This window comes from Vitis riparia, chromosome 13, assembly GCF_004353265.1.
Source record: "Vitis riparia cultivar Riparia Gloire de Montpellier isolate 1030 chromosome 13, EGFV_Vit.rip_1.0, whole genome shotgun sequence".
NCBI classification, from domain to species: domain Eukaryota; kingdom Viridiplantae; phylum Streptophyta; class Magnoliopsida; order Vitales; family Vitaceae; genus Vitis; species Vitis riparia.
In genome coordinates, this window is record NC_048443.1 from 21,469,864 (window position 1) to 21,488,983 (window position 19,120).

Sequence of the window (19,120 nt, forward strand, 5' to 3'; positions counted from 1 at the left end):
TGTCAAACTAGTTGTTGAGGGTTCGTTCGATCGAGATCCAGTTCGACCGGTTCATTAGCCGTTAGCATTTAATGCATGGTCAGTGACCGTTGGACCTCGATTTCCCCTCAACTGATCATCGATTGATTGAATAAGCGTTCTAGAAGAGAAATAAGATTTTTGCACCATTTGACTAGTTGATTTGAACAAGTCAACTGATTCTTCATCCAGTTTAACTGATTGAGCCGTTTTTGGCTCAACAAAAATCTTTTTCAACTTAAGACCTTTTAAATAATTTTGGAAAACATTTGACACAAGGTTTTAGTTGAAAACATGAAATAATCTAATTTTAAAAAATTTAAAACAAAATAACTTTTAAATGATTTTGATGTATAAATAATATAATGCATGAAAAACCTATGGGATACAACCTTACAAAGAGATCTTATGAAGCTTAGGTCTTACAAAATACTTCTATTTGAGACCTTCTTCTTATTGATTTTCCTTTGACTTGATTTTGTCTTTGTGATTGTCACTTTGAACATCTTCTTACCTAATCATACTTGAAATATAATTATTAGTTCCAAATTTTATTTTGTTATTATCAAAACCAAGATTAATCAAACATTGGTTTCACACTAACCTTTTTTTTTTCTTGATTTTAAAGAAATAAGATTTTCAAAGTGATGTAAATATTCGTTTGACAGTGATTCTAAAAAGCGTTTTTGGTTTAAAAAGTTTCACTAGAAATATTTTGAATAGAAATACTAGCAAACGCACTGAATTTAAGAAACAACCCGATATGTGACAAAATGATAAAATGTATTTTAGTACTACAAATGTCTAGAACTACTTGTGACAAATTTCTTGTCCTAACCTCAGCAGAGCAGCATTGACTACTTTTGCCCTATCTCTATTAGTCTTCTTTATCCGTAGAATAGTTACTAAAGTGCCACTCACTTCCAAACTAGGCAGCTCAAGACTGATAATGCTTTTTATTTAAATTTAATTTAAAGCTAGATATCCCTTTATCTAACCAAATTACTAGATAATATATAGGTTGGATAGATTATGTTTGGTTCAAGAAGTTTAAGGAAAAGAAAATATAAGAAAATAAAAAGTTTAAGGAAAATTTATGAAGTTCTAGATGGATTGAGGGAACTAGAAAATTAAATTCTTGAGGAATTAAAGTATTTCATCACATTTTTATAAGTAAAATGAGGAAGAAAATCTTTTAACATTTTCTCTCCTTTTATTCATTGTATTTTTTTCTCATATTTTTCAATGCTTTTCAAATATAGGAAAAAACAATTCTTAGTTATCTATTTTCATTTCCTTCTACATTTATGAAATCAAACATACCGATTATAAAATTGAATTAAAACAATTCTATCCTAATATGGGCGATGGTTATAGATCAAATCGTCAAATCGCCAAAACTTCTTTAACACGTGAATCAGATAATTCAATTGAGCGGTAATGATCAAATCGTTAATGTTAATTTAAAATCATTTTTATAATGTTGTTTTCAAGACTATAAATTTTTTAATGTCATACCGAATAGCTCTAAGAAACCAATTTTATAAGAATTGGTATAATCAGCTAACAATAAGATATGTATTATTCATAAATTGAGTATCTATTCTTCATATATGATTAGTCATTCCTTCTAATAATTTAAACTACTATACTTGACTATCCTTATCCCAATCCCTTTAAGCTCAAGTTTATAATTTTGAGCCAGCTATGCTTGATCCAATTGAATTTTGTCGACTTGCTATTTGTTGCTATTTCTGAATCGTTGTTTTAGTCACACATGATAAATGTTGATTAATTAATAATCATAAAAATGAAACAATAAAATACTAGTAAAAAGAAATCTAAACATGTAAAAGCACACATCATTTGATCTATCCTTCTTTTCCAATATTCATACCTTATTACATAAGCTATTGTTTTCTACAATACATGATGACTTCTGACATACCTTATTACATAAGCTATTGTTTTACACAATACACGAGGACTTATGACTGAAAACCCAACTACGTGATATGTGACTTCTGTCAATTTATCACGAAATTCAAAATTTCTAAAGTTTTTTCCACAAACTTCCATTCTAATGGTCAATGGTTTTAAGACTTATGAGCATATATAACCAATTTAACGTCACATTCGAGTGCAGATTTTTGTTTTTGTTAACTCTTTCCAAAAGATGGACCTTTAGGATTTCAAATGTCTCCATTTTGTATTCATCAACTTCTATCTTAATTATTAGATAATGTCTTCATATTTTACATAGATGGCAAATAATTTGATTTTAACCATAAGAAACCCCACCGTTATAGTTGTATAGCATCATCATCTTTATGTAGGTCAAATATTGTTTAATTTCTATCATCATGAAATATACATTTATCAAATGTTTCTATGATGGCTTTAGAGAATAAAGTTCCACCAAATCCATCAATTAATTAGTTGTACCATTAAGATGGTGATCTTGAAAGCTTAAGAAAAATTGTGTGTTACATACTATCAAATATAAATGCATAATATATCCACCTAGCTTAGATTGGTTTTGTGATTAGACTATCTAAAATTGTTGGATTTAATAACACATATGGTAATTGCGCCAAATTAAAAAAGAATGGTGCTATATTTCATGAAGTAGATTTAATTACTACTTTAGTGTATATATATATATATAGTTTAGTATGATAACTTGCCTTACTAACCGGATATGGAACCAAATCAAAACAAACCTGGCTAGTCAAAAAACATCAACTGATCTCTCCCTCCTTTCCTCTTCTCTTTACAAAAAATACGTATATTATGGACAAACCCTAACACAAGGCTTCTCATGAACTCTTCTTCTTCCTTTAAACGTGGGTTATTATTACTATTATTATTTGGTTGTCTTCTGATAATGTAGATAGAGAGAGAGAGAGAGAGAGAGAGAGAGAGAATATAAAAAAGGAAGGAAAGAAAAGGTCGAGACTCTTAAGTAACCATGACACAAGGAATAAAGTGGTGGTTAACAAGGTGAGATTTGGAATGTTGTTGCCTGAAAAAGGGAGGTCTGAGAACACCCACCAAGAGGTGCACAGAAATTCAAAACCATCATGCCCCAATCATTACATGTGTGATCATAGGGTGTCCTTATCACACTTGTAACTAAATGGGTTAGGAGGCATAAAGCCTACATGCAAGGATTCCAGTCCCAGCATGTACATTTTTTTTTGTGAATGCCGCCATGTAACCTGCATTTCCAAACCTTTTTTAAAACGCAGCGTTTGACGGTGAAAACCATGCAGCTAAGCTACCAGCAGACAGACACTTCACGTGGCAAGATTCATTCATCATGGTTGGTGTTTGGTAGCCCAACCCAACTTCCCATTTTATTTTTATTTATTTTTTTATTGTAATTTGGTAGATGTGTGTATCCAAGGCTCTAAAATGGTATCCTATGCAACATTTTAGTCTAAGAAAATTAAACCCCGCCACTCAAAAAAAAGAAAAAAAAGAAAAGAAAAGTTGTCATTTTCTTATGGCTACTTGCTTTGGATCCTAATGAAAATCACAAGCTCTATTAATGGGTACAAATTTCTTTGTAGCCCTACTCCCAAATGGGCTCCCCGATTTCACCAGGGAGGGTCCCTTTTCCTCTAAACATATTAGGATTTTCCATGTTATCAATTTTCTTTGATGTTGACTGTCCAAATGAAATTAAATTTAGGTTTAATCATTGGAGAATATCATCATACTTTAGGCTTGATTAGTCTATTTAAATTGCTATGTGTTCTCTACATTATTTAAGTCATTTTGCCATTTTTCTCTTGATTTTAGTGATGGGAGCACATGAAGAGCCATAACTTTGTTTCTCCTAAGATGAGTACCACTACACATGGACTAGTGGCATTGTGTCCCTTTCTATCCTTACCTTGGCCAAGCCTCTTACAAGCTACCTTTTTCATTGGTTTGGGGATTTTTTGTATTGTGGACAAATAGGAGATTAATCCTCTCAAAACTAGACAAATATGTAAAGTGACATTTCGATGTGATTTCAATATATATTTGAATGAATAAATTATTATTTATCTGTCAATGAATCAAGTCGATAGATTTACTTGTGTTAAATCATCTGGAAAAATAAAACATTTAATTTATAGTTCTTGTTGTCAGACTTGATATGTAAATATTTTATTTTATTTTATTTTTAATAATAAAATTTCTTAAACGGATACATCATTTTTAAGAAAATTTTATTTATTCAATTGTCTCGTTCCAAATATGGACAATAAATCATCATTAGTTAGCGTACTGAGAATATTATTAAAGTCATTCAGATGAAATTTGAGGTTATTCCACCAATACATTTTAGTATTATTGCATGTACCTAATCTTTATAAAATGATATATTTGCTAAAATTATTTTTCTCAAAAAAATTCAAAAAAATAATTATTTTCCCGCCTCTACAAACATGGTAATTTGTGTAAATTGGGCATGGCAAAAATAATAAGAAAAATTCATAAATTCATAACAATAATAATAATAATGAAAAGGTCCCAAACCAAAATTCCAGCTGGTTTTTACTTTTTTTGGCTAAGCGTTGGGGGGGAGAGACCGAGTCACCATAAATCTCACCATAGAACCAAGCTTTGAAAGCTGACTCGGTGAGATGTAAAGCTCTGCGAACAGTACGAGCCTCTTGGCTGGAACTTGGAAGGAAAAATTAGAAGATAGAATACGAATAAAGAGAACCAACGACCTCTCCCACGCTTACCTTCTAATGCACGCCTCCCCTCTTTCTCCATTCATATATACCCACAAAAAAACCACACACAAAATCACCCTCCTTGATTTTTTTCTCTCATCCCCATCCTCTCTTCTCCCCAGCCATGTCCACAGATCTTGAATTCCATCAAGCTTCTTTAACGCCCATCAAGATCGAAGCTCCACTTGGCAGCAAAATTGAGTCAGACAATGCAGAAACCAGCCCCTGCCGGACGCCAACCAGCGCCGAACACAAGATTCCGGTAATTCTTACCTGCCCACCGGCGCCGAGGAAGCCGAGAAGAGTGGTTCGGTGCAAGAGAAGAATAAGGGAGTTTGACTTCTTCGAGATCGTTAATAGGGACGAGGTAGAGGAGTTTTTCCGATCGAGTTTGGAGGTGGGTGAAGCCAAGAGGAGGTGTAAGTGTAAATAAAGGTCGTCTCAGAAGCATATGATGAGATTTTTGCTTTGTTAGGATTACATATATAAGGGTGTAAGTGCCCGAGAGGATCATGAACACCAGCTCTCTCTCATGTATGTATCTATTACACGTTAATATCCGCCAGTTTCTTTGGATTCTGCGCTGCAAATTCAGACAATTTTGATCTGAATCATAGTCTACTCATATGGGTTTTCGAAATTTTATTGAATTATTTGAATGTTACTTCTTGGATTTCTCCCTTTGTCTTCTTCTTCACAGTATGGTCAATGAATAGTAGAGAGAAAAAAGCCAGACCAGAAGAGCTTGAACATACTGTTTGCATAAATTTGAGGCGGGATTTCTTGTTTTTGAGCTCGAGAGAAAGAGAGAGAGAGAGAGAATTAAGATAGTAATATAATGAAAAAGTAAGATTTTGAGTAAGAGAGGGCGTGGAGGGCGTGGTAGATGAGATTAGTTGGGTGCTTTTACTCGAAGGAAGAAGAAGATCATAAGCCTTTTTCTGGGTTCATTTTCTTCTTTTAGTTTTTAACGGAAGAGTATGAAGTTTGAATCTTTGATTAGTTGAATGTAATCGTGTATATCTGTATTTGTATTTAATTTATTTTCTTCTTGGTGAGATGGGTGATCTGTATTCAGTGTTTGACATTTTTTGTTGAGTGATTGACACGGCTTTGGGATTGATAAACATGATTTTCCACAGAGAGAGAGAGAGAGAGAGAGAGAGAGAGAGGGAGAGGGGAGAGATTGTGCTAATTAATTAATTAATTAATTAATTAAAATAACAAGTGCAACGTGCTGTGTCACACAATATCATTATTCAATGCAGAGCTTGTTGGTATTTGCAGAAAATCAACTAAGATCCTACAAAATAATCTTCTATTCAAACAAATCCATGAAGTTCTCAAATTTTATATCTAAGAACCTTATACCAAATTTTAATTTCACCATGACATACCAATATTGGGTCACGGGTAGGACACTACAGTATTTTTGGTGATACTTTTCTTTCTTTATGTACTTTGATAGATGAATATATATATTAATTAAATTTACATCAAAGAAACTCATCATTTAGCATTTTGAATGGCTGAGAAAAATAAATTAATATTCCATGGATAAAGAAATATGAGAATATGCATTCACATTGGTTGAAAAGAAATAGTAGGAGTCACCTTCACAATAGATGGATTAGTTGGTAACCGATGATCACCAAAGGTGGTGGTGTCTCCATCGGACGGAAGAATTTAGATGGTGTACGTCTCCATCAGCTACAAGAATTTAAATTGATCCTCCATTGCATTCCAAGACAATCAATTTGTTGTACAAGTTAATTGAAGATTACCGTATGCAAATTCATTTGCCATTATTATTATTATTATGTATTTAATGAAAACACATTTTTATTAAATTTTTTTATTTTGTATGTTTTTTTTATGTATCACATAAAGTGAAAAGACCTTGTAATCCATAATAGCTTAAGATTTTAACGTCTTTTAAACTGATCAACATTTTCTATTATAATTAATATCATATTCAGTGTTATTCTTACTTCAGGATTAGAATTCCATGTCATTTATATTATAATAAATAATAAAAATTTAAAAATAATGTTCTTTATATATATAAAAAATCATAACCCTATTAAACAATAAGCTTAGACCAATTATATGAGTCATAATTGCATTCCATCAACCTCAACTCTAAATGAGCACCATTGTACAACTAAACCGTAAAACCGACCTCTATTAACAATCAATAGTGTATGATGAAGCTAGAAATGACTTTATTAAATGCTACAATGAGACAAAATGAAAAAAATAAAATAAATAATTGACATATTCAACTAGAAGACACAATATGTCATATTTGCTTGCTGGAAATTTCAGATCGATCTTGTCATGCCTATCCTTGATATCAAGATTAATTTCTCTCCACAAATAAAATATATCATCCTAGAAACTCAATAGTCATTATAACGCATATACTCTTAAAAACATTGCAAAGTTACATTAAAATTTTACAAAAAGACAAAATATCATATTCTCAAATTCAATGTATTAAATATGACTTAAAATGCTTTGGTCTTGTTCTCAAATAGGAGTTGAACTATATGGTCAATAAATAAAGTTAAATGGTAAGTATGATCAACAAATGAGCTTAAATGATTGAAGTTATTATTGACACTTAAAAAAAAAAAAATTGTAATCATAATAGTTGCCTTTTCCCTAATTAATAATACACAATTTTTTAGTAGATATATATGGGTTAATAATTCCTATTCCAAGATGCTCCAATCACCATAAGATGATGAAAGTTAGAAGAAATTTAACACTAATCTCAAAGTCTTTCTCCATTATTTTATCATCTAACCATATGTAATTTGAACTAATTAATTAAAGATTTTCATGTACAAATTAGATTAACTATTTTACAAAAGTGTGATTAACATAAAAACTTATTTTTATTAAAAGGATAATGGAATTTATCTATCATACAAGTTTCATCTTCAAGTGAAAAAATTCTACCAATGACATTTCTCTCTTGTATAAGAAAAAAAAAAGAAAAAAGAAAAAAGAAAAACAAAGAAAACCCTCTTGATCTAATTGATGAGAAATCAATATTGTAATGTATTTTGTTAGAGAAAATTCATAATTAAACATGTATATTGTATAGATAGATGAGCTTTTGAAAAAAAGATACACATGCACAATCAAAGAACGAGAAATTGACAAGATGGAATAAGTTCAAGATAACAAATTAAATAAAAATAAAATAAAAAATGAAAAATTTAGATAAAGGCTAAATGGGTTTTTTGAAAAAGAATTATTTGTTGTTATTTTAATTGAAATTTGACAAGGGATATTCATTTTTATAAAATTGAAAATAGATTTTTAAATGTTTTTAATATAAATTTTTCCTCCTAATTTTCATGTTAATAAATCAAATAAAAAAAATTAAATTTTAAAATATTTATTTTCTTTCAAACTAAACAAAAATTTTGAATTACTTTTATATTTTTTTTCTTATATTTTGAATTCCTAACTTTAAATTTTTATAATTCCCACCTCCAACATACTTGAATCTTATAAATAAGGGACTTATTTGTTAACTGTTTTAAAAAATAATTATGTAAAATGGTTTTTAAAAATAGTTCTTTAATTTTTTAAGAATAAAAATCTATTTGAAAACTAAAAATATTTTTAATATTTTTAAATAGATTTTAAAAATAAATAAGTATTTTATTTTTAATTATTCTACATATTTATATAATTATTTCTTAAAACAAATAAAAATAATATAATTCGATTAAAATATATCTTCAAAAAATACTTTATTTTGACAAAAAATAAATAAATTTTGATTTTTTTATGTTATCTATTGTAGAAATCTATTTTAAAAAACACTTCCAAATCATGCCCAAGAATTTTCTTTCATTGTTTCCTCATATGGAAAATCTCACAAAAACCAATGGTATGAATTGTTCGTAGGATTACTCATAAAGGTTATTATAATATTCCACAAGGCTATTCCGTCAAACCTTCGACCCTCAACACTGCGGCTTCTTTGTGAAATCTAGGCCTGCAAAAAGGCCTCGGGAATCAAAATAGCTGGACATTAAAGATAATAATAATACTAATTGACTATATATTCTGGGCCATATTTTAATTAATACTGCCAGTCCACGAGATACCCAATTGCCAACTATATATACATACATTAAAAATTAGTTAAGTAGGCATAAAAATAAGAATTAATGGAAAGGTATGATTGGGCATAAAAATGAGGAATGAGGAATGAGGCACTACTCTTTCCTTTCCACCATTTGATGTTGATGGGAAAAGGGCATGCCACTATTAATTTTTTACTTGTTTTGGTATATAGCCTTATTCTGACTTGTCTCTAAATTCTGATTCATTGCAATATAAGGTAATTGGGGCTTAAATAAGTAAGATTTGTCAGTGTGGGAACAGGTTTTACATTAATTATTAGGGAATCGCTTGTGGAGAAGGCTTTGGTAGGGCTTAAGGCATAAGCTACTAGTTTTGACCCAATAAAGACCATGCTTTATACCCTTCTCATCATCTATATGGTCACGCTAGTTTAACTCCAAATTTACCTTAGGATTGATTCTTCCTCTCTAGAAGAATTTTCTTTTCTAAAGGTAACATAAGAGGAGTAATGCAATATCCAAACCCGGCCTGAATTTTTTGGGACGAAGATGAAAATGGGTTTAAATAATATGGATTGGATTGGATGAGAGTAACCTATCTTGAACTTATATGGGATGGATTACTCTTATCGATGCTAACCCGACTTGGGTCATCCGGGACTGGATGGGACAGTGCCCAAAAAACCTTAACCCCATCCTAACTAGATTTAGCCTTCTAATGGTTTTGCATAGTGGACCAAAAGGCGGTTGGAGGCAAACCGTCTCTCACAGTAAAAACTAAGAAGCAGTTAAAGTTGGGATAGAACCATTGGAAAAGAATCTTGTGGTTGAGGCTTGAGAGTACCTTCTGTCTTACGTATTGGTTTTCCTGCTTTGTTGCCGAAAGAAAAGAGAAGGAATCAGAAAACAGAAAGAAAGCTGAGAAAGAGAAAGAAAATTAAGGAAAAGTGAAAAGAAAGTGATCTCAAAACCGACCATTTTGTACTTCGGAAGCCAATATCTTTTGTCTTGTGAGGTAAGACAAGTGACTCAGCTGTAGTAGTCTCTTCTCACTTAGCCTTACTACAATTAGGAATGCATTTCCCAAAATACGAGAAAGGACTCTGTACTTTTATATTGGCTTTGCCTGCTTATTTTTAACATCATACTAAACATTTCTCCAATTGGTAAATGCTTCCGCCAGTCCTTATCTTTGGACTCTCAGTGAGAAGAAACAAATTAATTTGGCTATTAGGGAGATTCTCCCATTAATTCAACAATGTCCAATATAATTTCTGTAAGAGAACAAAAGGGGGGGCCCTGTTGTATTGCCATTGAACAAGCCTCTGTGACTTGTATTTGTTATGAAACTACTCGCTCTTACCTCTCAATTTGCAAGGAAATGAATGGGATCCTCTGTATTTTACCAAATATTTCAATCACATTGCGTGTTTGCTCAAATTATGTAAACTCGATTCGGGCAGCTTAGGATATATTAATGGAGAATGGTTGTTCTACTTTGCTTAGTCTTTGCGGCCATGTATTCCATATTATCCTGACAATTTATTCATGGAAATGCTATTCATGATATGATGGGGTGGTTTAATTTCCAGGCAACATTCTCCACATGCCCCCTATGTAAACTACTTTCAAAAGGGATTCATTTCAGTGTTGCAGATTCGTAGTAGTACACACAGGTGAGGAGCCAAAACAGAGTGTGATATGGCCAGATTATCTCTAAGTGCCCACTAATTCTGAAGAAATCAACTTATTGAATCTTTACAAAAGATTTTGCCTGAGCAAGAGAAACTTCATCTCCCAATGATGGACCAGAAAACAGCCACCTGATCAAAAACAACAATCTCCTGCTCAGGACCCTGCAATTTGATGCAACTGTAATTCAACTCTCTAACACTAATCAATCCCATCCGACCCAGACTTCTTCACTTTTGCTTTTGTTGGGTTTTGCAGCAACAGGGCTATCTGGTCCCCAATCATCCCATCCTTTATGGGGTGAGCCATTCCATTTGTTCTGTGTAGGACAATCCCCTGCATTGGCATTATTTGAATTCCATTTGCTTTCTGCATGGTACTGTCCAAAATTGCCATCATTCCAATTCCATTGGCTTCCTTTAGGATCTTCTCCAGCATTGGCATTATCTGAATTCCATTTGCTTTCTCCAGGACTCTGTCCAAAACTACCATTATTCTCCTGGCCAGACTTGGACTCGACTCCATCTCCGGTGTATTCTTCTACTTTTAGTGTGGCCAGTGCCATTACATCCTTCACAATTCCCCATGTCCTTTGTCCAAGTTCAGTGGTCTTTGAAGCTACCGCGCTTACTTTCTCATCGTAGCCGGCATCTCTCACCTGCCAAGTGCTGCATCGTCTTAAAATCGAATCTTGTGATATGGTTGGATTTTTAGAATCTATTTTATCTTTCAAAGATGAGAAAGTTGATTGGTGTTAACTGGTTAAAATCATCTTGGTCCCAAGGAGAACAGAAGGAAATAGCATAGGAAGTGTAGATGGTCCAAAGAGAGAGCACTGGTGAGTACCTTGGAAGTCAGCTCTTTTGTGCTTGCTTGGACAGCATTGGCTGCAGACTGCACTGCAGAGGATGCAACCATAGAAACTAGACCAAAGCCCTGAAAATAAGCAACAATGAAATAAGTTTCCCAACATTAGCAGAAGCATCACAAGTACATTTTCTACAGTACTATTTGCCCAAAAGTTTCGTGATGAATGATCTTTCAATTCACAAATTGATACATGCTCAATGTAAAAAATCCCTTTCCAACCTTTTGACACCACAATCATCAAAACTAGCAAATTTCCCCATCCTGCAAAATCTTCAACTCAGTCATGTATCATGCTGCAGGACTTCTTTAAATTGGTGGAAGCATACAACATGTGCTCAAACCAGACAAACCAACTGTTTTTTTCCTGCATTTTCATTTGCCCTTTGTTTTCTTTTTTGCCCTTTTCCCCTCTATCACATACAACTTAAATCATGTTCCCTAACTTATGTATAACATTGAAATCATGTGTGCTCCTTGTATATAGGTATATCCAAGTATGATCATGAGTGTCACAAGAAGTTCTGCAGAGCCTGGTCAATAAACTACATAGGTTCAGACAACCCCTTAAATTGATACTAACCATTGAGTGTGGATTTAACAAAGGGGTTTTGTTCTATGAAATCAACACACAATCAAGAAAAGATATAAAAGGGTTCTGGACCAACCCAAAGCAAATGTCTCTTAGGCCAGGTCGTTTGAAAAGAAATTGAAAACCACCTGAAGCTTGCATACTTTTTAACATGCTGCACACTAAAGCTAAAAAAATACAATGTGATGAACCTATAAAAAATCTTATAGCCTTATTTTCTCTGCAACTGAAAGTTAGAAAAAAAACGCACACACACATGCCTATGTCGGGGGAAAAGAAAAAGGGTCTTCCATGCAAAACACACAACAGGGTCACATTCATAACATGTGAAGATGGCTTTTTTACTTTTATATTAAAAGAGAGTGTCATATGGTTGGTGTGTCAAAAATAAAAAAACAGAGGCAATGATCTAGAATTACGGCGAAATGTCAGGCAGTATTTTAGCCCAACCCCCATACCGGGCTAATCCTTGATCATGTAGAAAACAAGGAACATGACACACATTGATCCATTATAGACCAGGTAAAGGAATCAAGGCATCAGACAGTCACAAAAATCCTGTTGTGGTGATGCAGGCCTTAGTCGATTTGAATCTTATGGTTTTTCCTCCATTCCTAATGTAATAATAACCAGAACCACCTTTCAGTTTTTCTGATTACAAATAATTATTTCCGAGAAAAAGAAGTCTTCTAAGAAAGTAGGCACAAGCCCATGTGGAGAACAGCCCAATATTTCAAGCCAATTCATACAAAACCACCATTACATCGAAGTATCAGGAAAAGAAATGTAATAGATCGGATTTTATTGAGTCTTATAGAGAATAGTAAGGTGAAAACCTTTCTGATTGTTATTATATATGGGTTTAGTTAACTGCAAGAAAAAAAAAAAGTACAATTGGGTGAAGATAATCCAAAACTAAGCATGTAGCTTTTAGCCTTTTCTGATAAGAGTTCCAAAAGGCATAAATTGTTTATACAAAAATGAACTTGGAAACATTCTCAGCAACCAAACAACAATTAAAAAAGAAAAAAAGCAGTATGGATAATTTTTTTCCTTTTTAAGCTCATTGTAGTAATCAACTAAGACCAAGAACAAACCCATATATAGCAACAAATCTTCCATTATCGATGCAGTGATATTTACCTGAGAAACTGCTGAAACAGCATCCGAGATCACATCCGACTGAGAACTAGACCTGGAGATGGGTCTTGTCCCCGTTGATCCAAACCCCACATACTTGCCTCCCTGAGAAGGCGGAAGCCCCTCAGGCCGCGTTGCATTCTGCGAAACCTTCCTCTCAAAAAACTCCGCCTTCCCGTCCATTGACGCCTGAACCTTCTCATGAATGTCCGAAGCCGACCACGTTCGGCTCGGCCCATTCGTCCCTCCACTTGTCCGAAAATCAGCCACCGAGTGATTCCTGCGAACCCCATCCACCTTCGTCTCGGAACTACTGTTAACACTGCGTGGCTTTACCACCGACTCTTTCACAACCGGTGGCTCAGTCCAGCGGCGGTTCTCGGCGAAGGCTTGGACCTTTTCGCGGTAGAGGGCTGCGGCGTTGGTGTTGTACTTCAATGGAATATCAGTGTCCTTGGGGATGCCGCGGGCAGAGAGGAAGGCGTTGAGGGCGTCGTTACCGCCGGAGTTGGCCTCCATTTTCCTGAGGTGGGAGTCGGGCCAGGAGTCCATGGTGACGGAGCGGACGAAGCTGAGGTGGACGCCGAGGCCGCGGTGCTTGCCGGAGCAGTCGAGGCACATGAAGATGCCATAGGAGACGGAAGCCCATTGGGGGTTCTTCTGGTGGCAGTCGACGCAGGTCTTGTTGGAAGACAGAGACTGGAGGTGGCGAAGACGCCGTGAGGCGGAGGCTGCCAAAGAAGAAGAGGAGGAGGACATTGGAGGAGAGATTGGCGGTAACGGCAGTTGGCGGAAAAAGTATATATAATGAGGAATTTGAAGGGAGAGAGAGGTTTCTGTTGGCGGGTCTTCATTGTTGCTCCCCAAATTCAGGCGGTCCCTGGATTCTCCCCATTTCCATTGAGTTGAAGGCCAAAATAATACTTTGGAAGGAAAAAAAAAAAAAACTAACGGGAATAGTACCCCTCTCAAAATATTTATCATCCTAGTCTTTTTAACCATGTAAATTATCCATCGATGTGGCCAAGACCACCGTTGATGGTAGTGGTTTCAAAATTTTCCTAACAACCATAAAATGTAAATATGGTTTTAAAAATATTCTTAAAAAGTGGTTTTATAATTTTCTTTAACACCATAATTAGTATTATGATTTTAAAATTATTTTAATTTTTTTTTTTTAAATCACAATTAGAGTGTGTTTGATAGTGATTTTTTAAAAGTATTTATACAATTTTTAATACTTAAAAGATAAAAAATTTTAAATATTAGAAATATTGGAAACACTTCTTAAAATCACTACAAAACATACTCTTAGTAATTATGGTTTTAAAAATATCCTTAGTAATTATAGTTTTAAAAATATCCTTAAAATCACAATCCGTGACTATAGTTTTACAATTTTTTTTAATACTATAGTTAACTGTGGTTTTAAAATTTTCATTAAAATCACCATCCGTGAACATTTTAAAAATTTTCTTTGAAACCAAAATTAGTAACCGTGGTTTCAAAAATATTCTTAACTGTGGTTTTATAATTTTCTTTTTAAAACCATAGTTAGTATTGTGATTTTAAAATTATTTTTAAAAATTTTATGTAGAACCACAATCACTAATTGTGGATTTAAAAATTTTCTTTAGAATCACAATGAATGTGGTTTTAAAATGATTATTTTTAAAAAAAAATTGAGAAAATAATTTCACCTACATGTACTCCCATAATATTTTATATATTTATGTTAAATAAAATATTTATTTTATGAATTTTATCATATATAAATTAAAGAAAATTATTTTTTCATATTATTTTAAAATTTTACGTTTTCATATGAAAAAAATTAGAGCCAATGATTCTGATTTTAGGTTTTTCCTTATTAAGTGTGATTTTAACTTATGTCTTGGTTAAAATGTATAATTTTTTAATTATATAAAAGAAAATTTGATTATGGTTGTAACAATTTGCTCAGTTGAAAATTTTTCATTTAGGCCTTGGGATGCATTTGAGGCTTATTTGTTTGAATTATCAAGGAAACAAATGAATGTTATAACATCACTAATTTGAATTGTCATTTTATATAAACTTAAATGTACCAACCAAACTATTATGGTTCTATAAACATTAAAAAAGTTTTCAATGTGTGTCACATGATGAAATCTTTCTTTTTCGTTGTGAACATCTATAGTAGACAACCATATTTGTTGGATTCATCTGTGCTATCTGAAAAGTTTCCATCTCTATAGATTGTAATGTGTCATATACAGCTATCGAGTAAAATGGAAATTATGGAGGTAGAACTCAAAGTACACATGGAGCTCAATGTCCTCTAGGTACTTGTACATGAAATCATGTAGCATGAGACGTCTCCTCAAGAAAAGTGGAGGTGCAATGGACTCTGTAATAGGTGGGGGTACATCCAATGATATAGATGGCTTGGGTGGAGGTGAAGAGGTCGACATAAATGTAACATGAAAGGGGAAAGGTAAGTCTAATGATATAAATGACTTAACATGGGTAAGGGTAAATGGTATGGTAGTCTTGAGTCGAGGTGAAGGGGCTGGTATGGGTACATCAGGAAGAAAGAGTGGTGATTCTAATGATGCAGATGGCTGAAATAGAGGAAGGGTAGATATCATTGGTGGATGCGAGGGTTGTACCGATGCCGAAAGCACATGTCATTCACTAGCTCGATGACCACATTTTCCTAAACCTTTAATGGGTGGTACCCTAATAGGCATAGTCAATGATGATGGTCTCATGGATAACCCTGAAAATGTGGATGACTCTTGTGTTAAGTATATGGGATGGTCCTTTTCAATAGCACGTAAAACATCAATAGTAATTCGATAAGTTTTCTCCAAATCATCTGAAATAACCATCTACGATATAGTAGTGATCTATATAAGAAAATGAAACATCAGACATTTACACATAATTTAAGTTTAACCTTCATTTAAAAATGGTTTTGTATCTCAATTGGTCTCACCAATAACTCGGTGGCAGAAACTGTACTATGAAATCTCATATGATCTCTATGAAAAACAAGTGCAATAAAGCGTTGCATGATACATCTATACCATTGCATATATGGATCATAGAAATCTATGGTAATAGTAACAAGTGGTAGTGTCACAATACGTTCAAAACGACTAACCCAAAGGGAAATATATTGAGCATGAAACGTTGCCCAATCATACTAATGTCATCCTCACTTATCCACTAAATATAGTTCCATATCTATCAAAGAAAGTGGAGGTATCCCCTATCACATACCAAACTAGTGTAAAACTTGTTGTGATCTATGTCACTGGATAACATCAAAGTAAATAAGAGGTGACATAGTTTGTTAAATGTCTTGGTCAACTAGACATATAGCCAGAAGATTTGCAATCAAATCTCCTGTATATAGATCTCATAATATCTATAATTTAAAAAAAAAAAAAATTAGTCACATTGGTACAAATTGTTGCAAAAGTAATCTTATGCATCAATACTTTACATGATCATATGTTTAGGCATCCAATTGATCTCAATAGAATGTCAACACATGTGATGATGGGTTATGAGCCTAAGATAGAAGTACTTTCCATCTGTGGCCCAATGGATCAATTAGGAATGCCTCATCTAGGAATAGATGATCATGTAAAACATTGACTATATCATCATGTTCATGTGGGACTAGTATAGGGACTAGTATCAACATTGAAGGACAACCAAAATTAGGCCAACCCACATGAAATCTCTTCCATGACCACAACTACAAAATCAGATAACATTATCAAAATTATATAATTTACAACAATAATGCAATCAATTATTTGTAATAGATAGTTATGTCAAAAAGACCTATAATAGTGTGATAGGTCTAGAAATCTCTATATCGCTATCCAAATTCGCACGACATAGCTCTCTATATAGGTATGCCAACACTGCACTACCCCAACTATAGTGAAAAATCTTAGTGAAGTGAAGTCTCTCAATAGTGGAAGGTAACATAACTATACATGTGTGCTAGTCTTGTCTACAAACAATGCTCCACCCAATAGCATAAGTATGAAAACACGAGCATGACGGTGTAAAATAACATCGTCGACCCCTGATGGTGAATATGAGAACTACTTACATAACCATTGTGTTGATATACCTAAACCTCTATTTTGAGATGGAGGTAGGATGACATCTAAAAGCTCTAAACATAGTAGTGACCAATCTATGTGACATGTGCTGGTGATAGGGGGCCCGTGAATACGTAGTCCTAGAATCATGACTACATCCTGTAAAGTAACGATCATCTTTTTAATAGGTAGATGACACATATGTGTCTTGGGCCGCCATTGCTCAACAAGACTCATGATCAATTGTCAATCTAGTGAAATGTGTCCGACATGGTATACATCATATAAACCAAATTGCATGACATATGAATGAATATGAGGGTCCATCTCCCACTCTCACATGAATGTCTATAAACGTAATCAACATGTCTATACCAAATTAAGCTACAAAATATTATATTTGGATTAAATAAGAACTTAATTAAGGTTCATGATTATGTATTAAGGTTCATGACCAAAGTTCACTAATTGAGACCTATGTCTATCCTGTAACGCTAAAATAAAGTAATCTAATGGATCTGGATTAGATCTGCCTTCTTTGTGCTCTATTACTGTATTGTCATAATAAACTAATGTTAATATTATAATTTTAAATATTTCAATAGAGTATCCCCTATAAATAGGGTATTCTCCAAAATACAAATAACATGATTACTCAAAATATCTATCTGCAAGCAATATCAACATCCAAGTACAATAATGAAAAAAAATGTATTAAACCAATGTTAATATTATAATTAAAAAAATTTTAGTAGAGTCTCCCCTATAAATAGGGGATTCTCCAAAATATAAGTGACCTTATTAATCAAAATATCCATTTGCAAGCAATATCAATATCCAAAGTTAATAATTATTAATAGCACAATTTTAAAATTAACTACAAAGTCTCCCTTATAACATAGGTATTGTCCAATACAAATAACCTAATTAAGCAAAATATTAAACTAAGGTCAACATCCAAAGCTAAGCAAGGCCAATGAAAAGTTAAACATAACTAAATCATTCATGAACTTGTGTCTATGTTAAAGGATGAATACAATGTTATCATTCTAAAAAGGGTTATCATGATGAAGTTTCCTTCATCAAGACTTTCCTTATTGACGACACCTTAAGGGAGAAAAATAAATGTTAGCTATATTACTATGGAGCATATGAAAGCTTGTAGAAAAAATATCATCTATTTTGCCCTATGTGATGCTTATCACTAAAGTTTTAAAGACATTTGAGGTCAATTTGAGTAGTGAAACTAAGGTGGCATACATAACTCATTTTTAACACCTATGACAGAAAGATCGTGAACTATTTTGGATACATTCAAGATCGTGATGGTATTTAGGTGCCTAAGGGAAAAAGCCAACCTCATCCCCTGCCAGTAGTAGCATAAGAGGAGTTTGTGTGGATGGAGTAGGGTGTTGGCTTTTTAGTAGACTTTTGGAGCCTATCTTGTTCTTGATGGGACATTTGTTCAGGAGGAGGCTTTTGAAATGCCTTCTAGCTTTGAACTTACCCAGATGGATTATGATGAGCGTTTGATAGAGATGCCTGGTCTATATTGAATCCCATATTATGGTTGTGGATGACTTGAAGATTTGTGCTTCTGAATATCATCAGACTATCATGGGTCGGAGATGCAAGTTGTTATGGAGGCTAGGGTCGAATCCAGGAAGGATGATGTGTAGGCTTTCATGACTGAGCGGTAATTCAAGATGATGGACTATATTAGACACTACTTACCTCCTCTACCTCAACCTTGATCTCATTTCTTGTTATCACCCAATCCCCCCATTATTTTAACTTGTTTGCTATGATACACTTTTGATGATGCCAAAGGGGAAGACTTTAGCACTTATTTTT

General features: G+C 33.4%; 2 protein-coding genes across 2 annotated transcripts; one reads left to right on the forward strand and one right to left on the reverse strand.

The window, feature by feature from the left end:
- The first annotated feature begins 4,878 nt into the window (after positions 1 to 4,878).
- Positions 4,879 to 5,187, forward strand: LOC117928413 (cyclin-dependent protein kinase inhibitor SMR1). Its single transcript, XM_034848300.1, has one exon. It carries the CDS (start codon positions 4,879 to 4,881, stop codon positions 5,185 to 5,187), a length of 309 nt encoding a protein of 102 aa, XP_034704191.1.
- Positions 5,188 to 10,472: 5,285 nt separating this feature from the next.
- On the reverse strand, positions 10,473 to 14,010 carry LOC117929150 (probable ADP-ribosylation factor GTPase-activating protein AGD6). The gene is made up of 3 exons (XM_034849370.1): positions 13,161 to 14,010; positions 11,405 to 11,494; positions 10,473 to 11,216 (listed from the first exon to the last, which is right to left on the reverse strand). Exons 1-3 carry the CDS (start codon positions 13,914 to 13,916, stop codon positions 10,764 to 10,766), a joined length of 1,299 nt encoding a protein of 432 aa, XP_034705261.1. The 5' UTR covers positions 13,917 to 14,010; the 3' UTR covers positions 10,473 to 10,763.
- Positions 14,011 to 19,120: the final 5,110 nt, after the last annotated feature.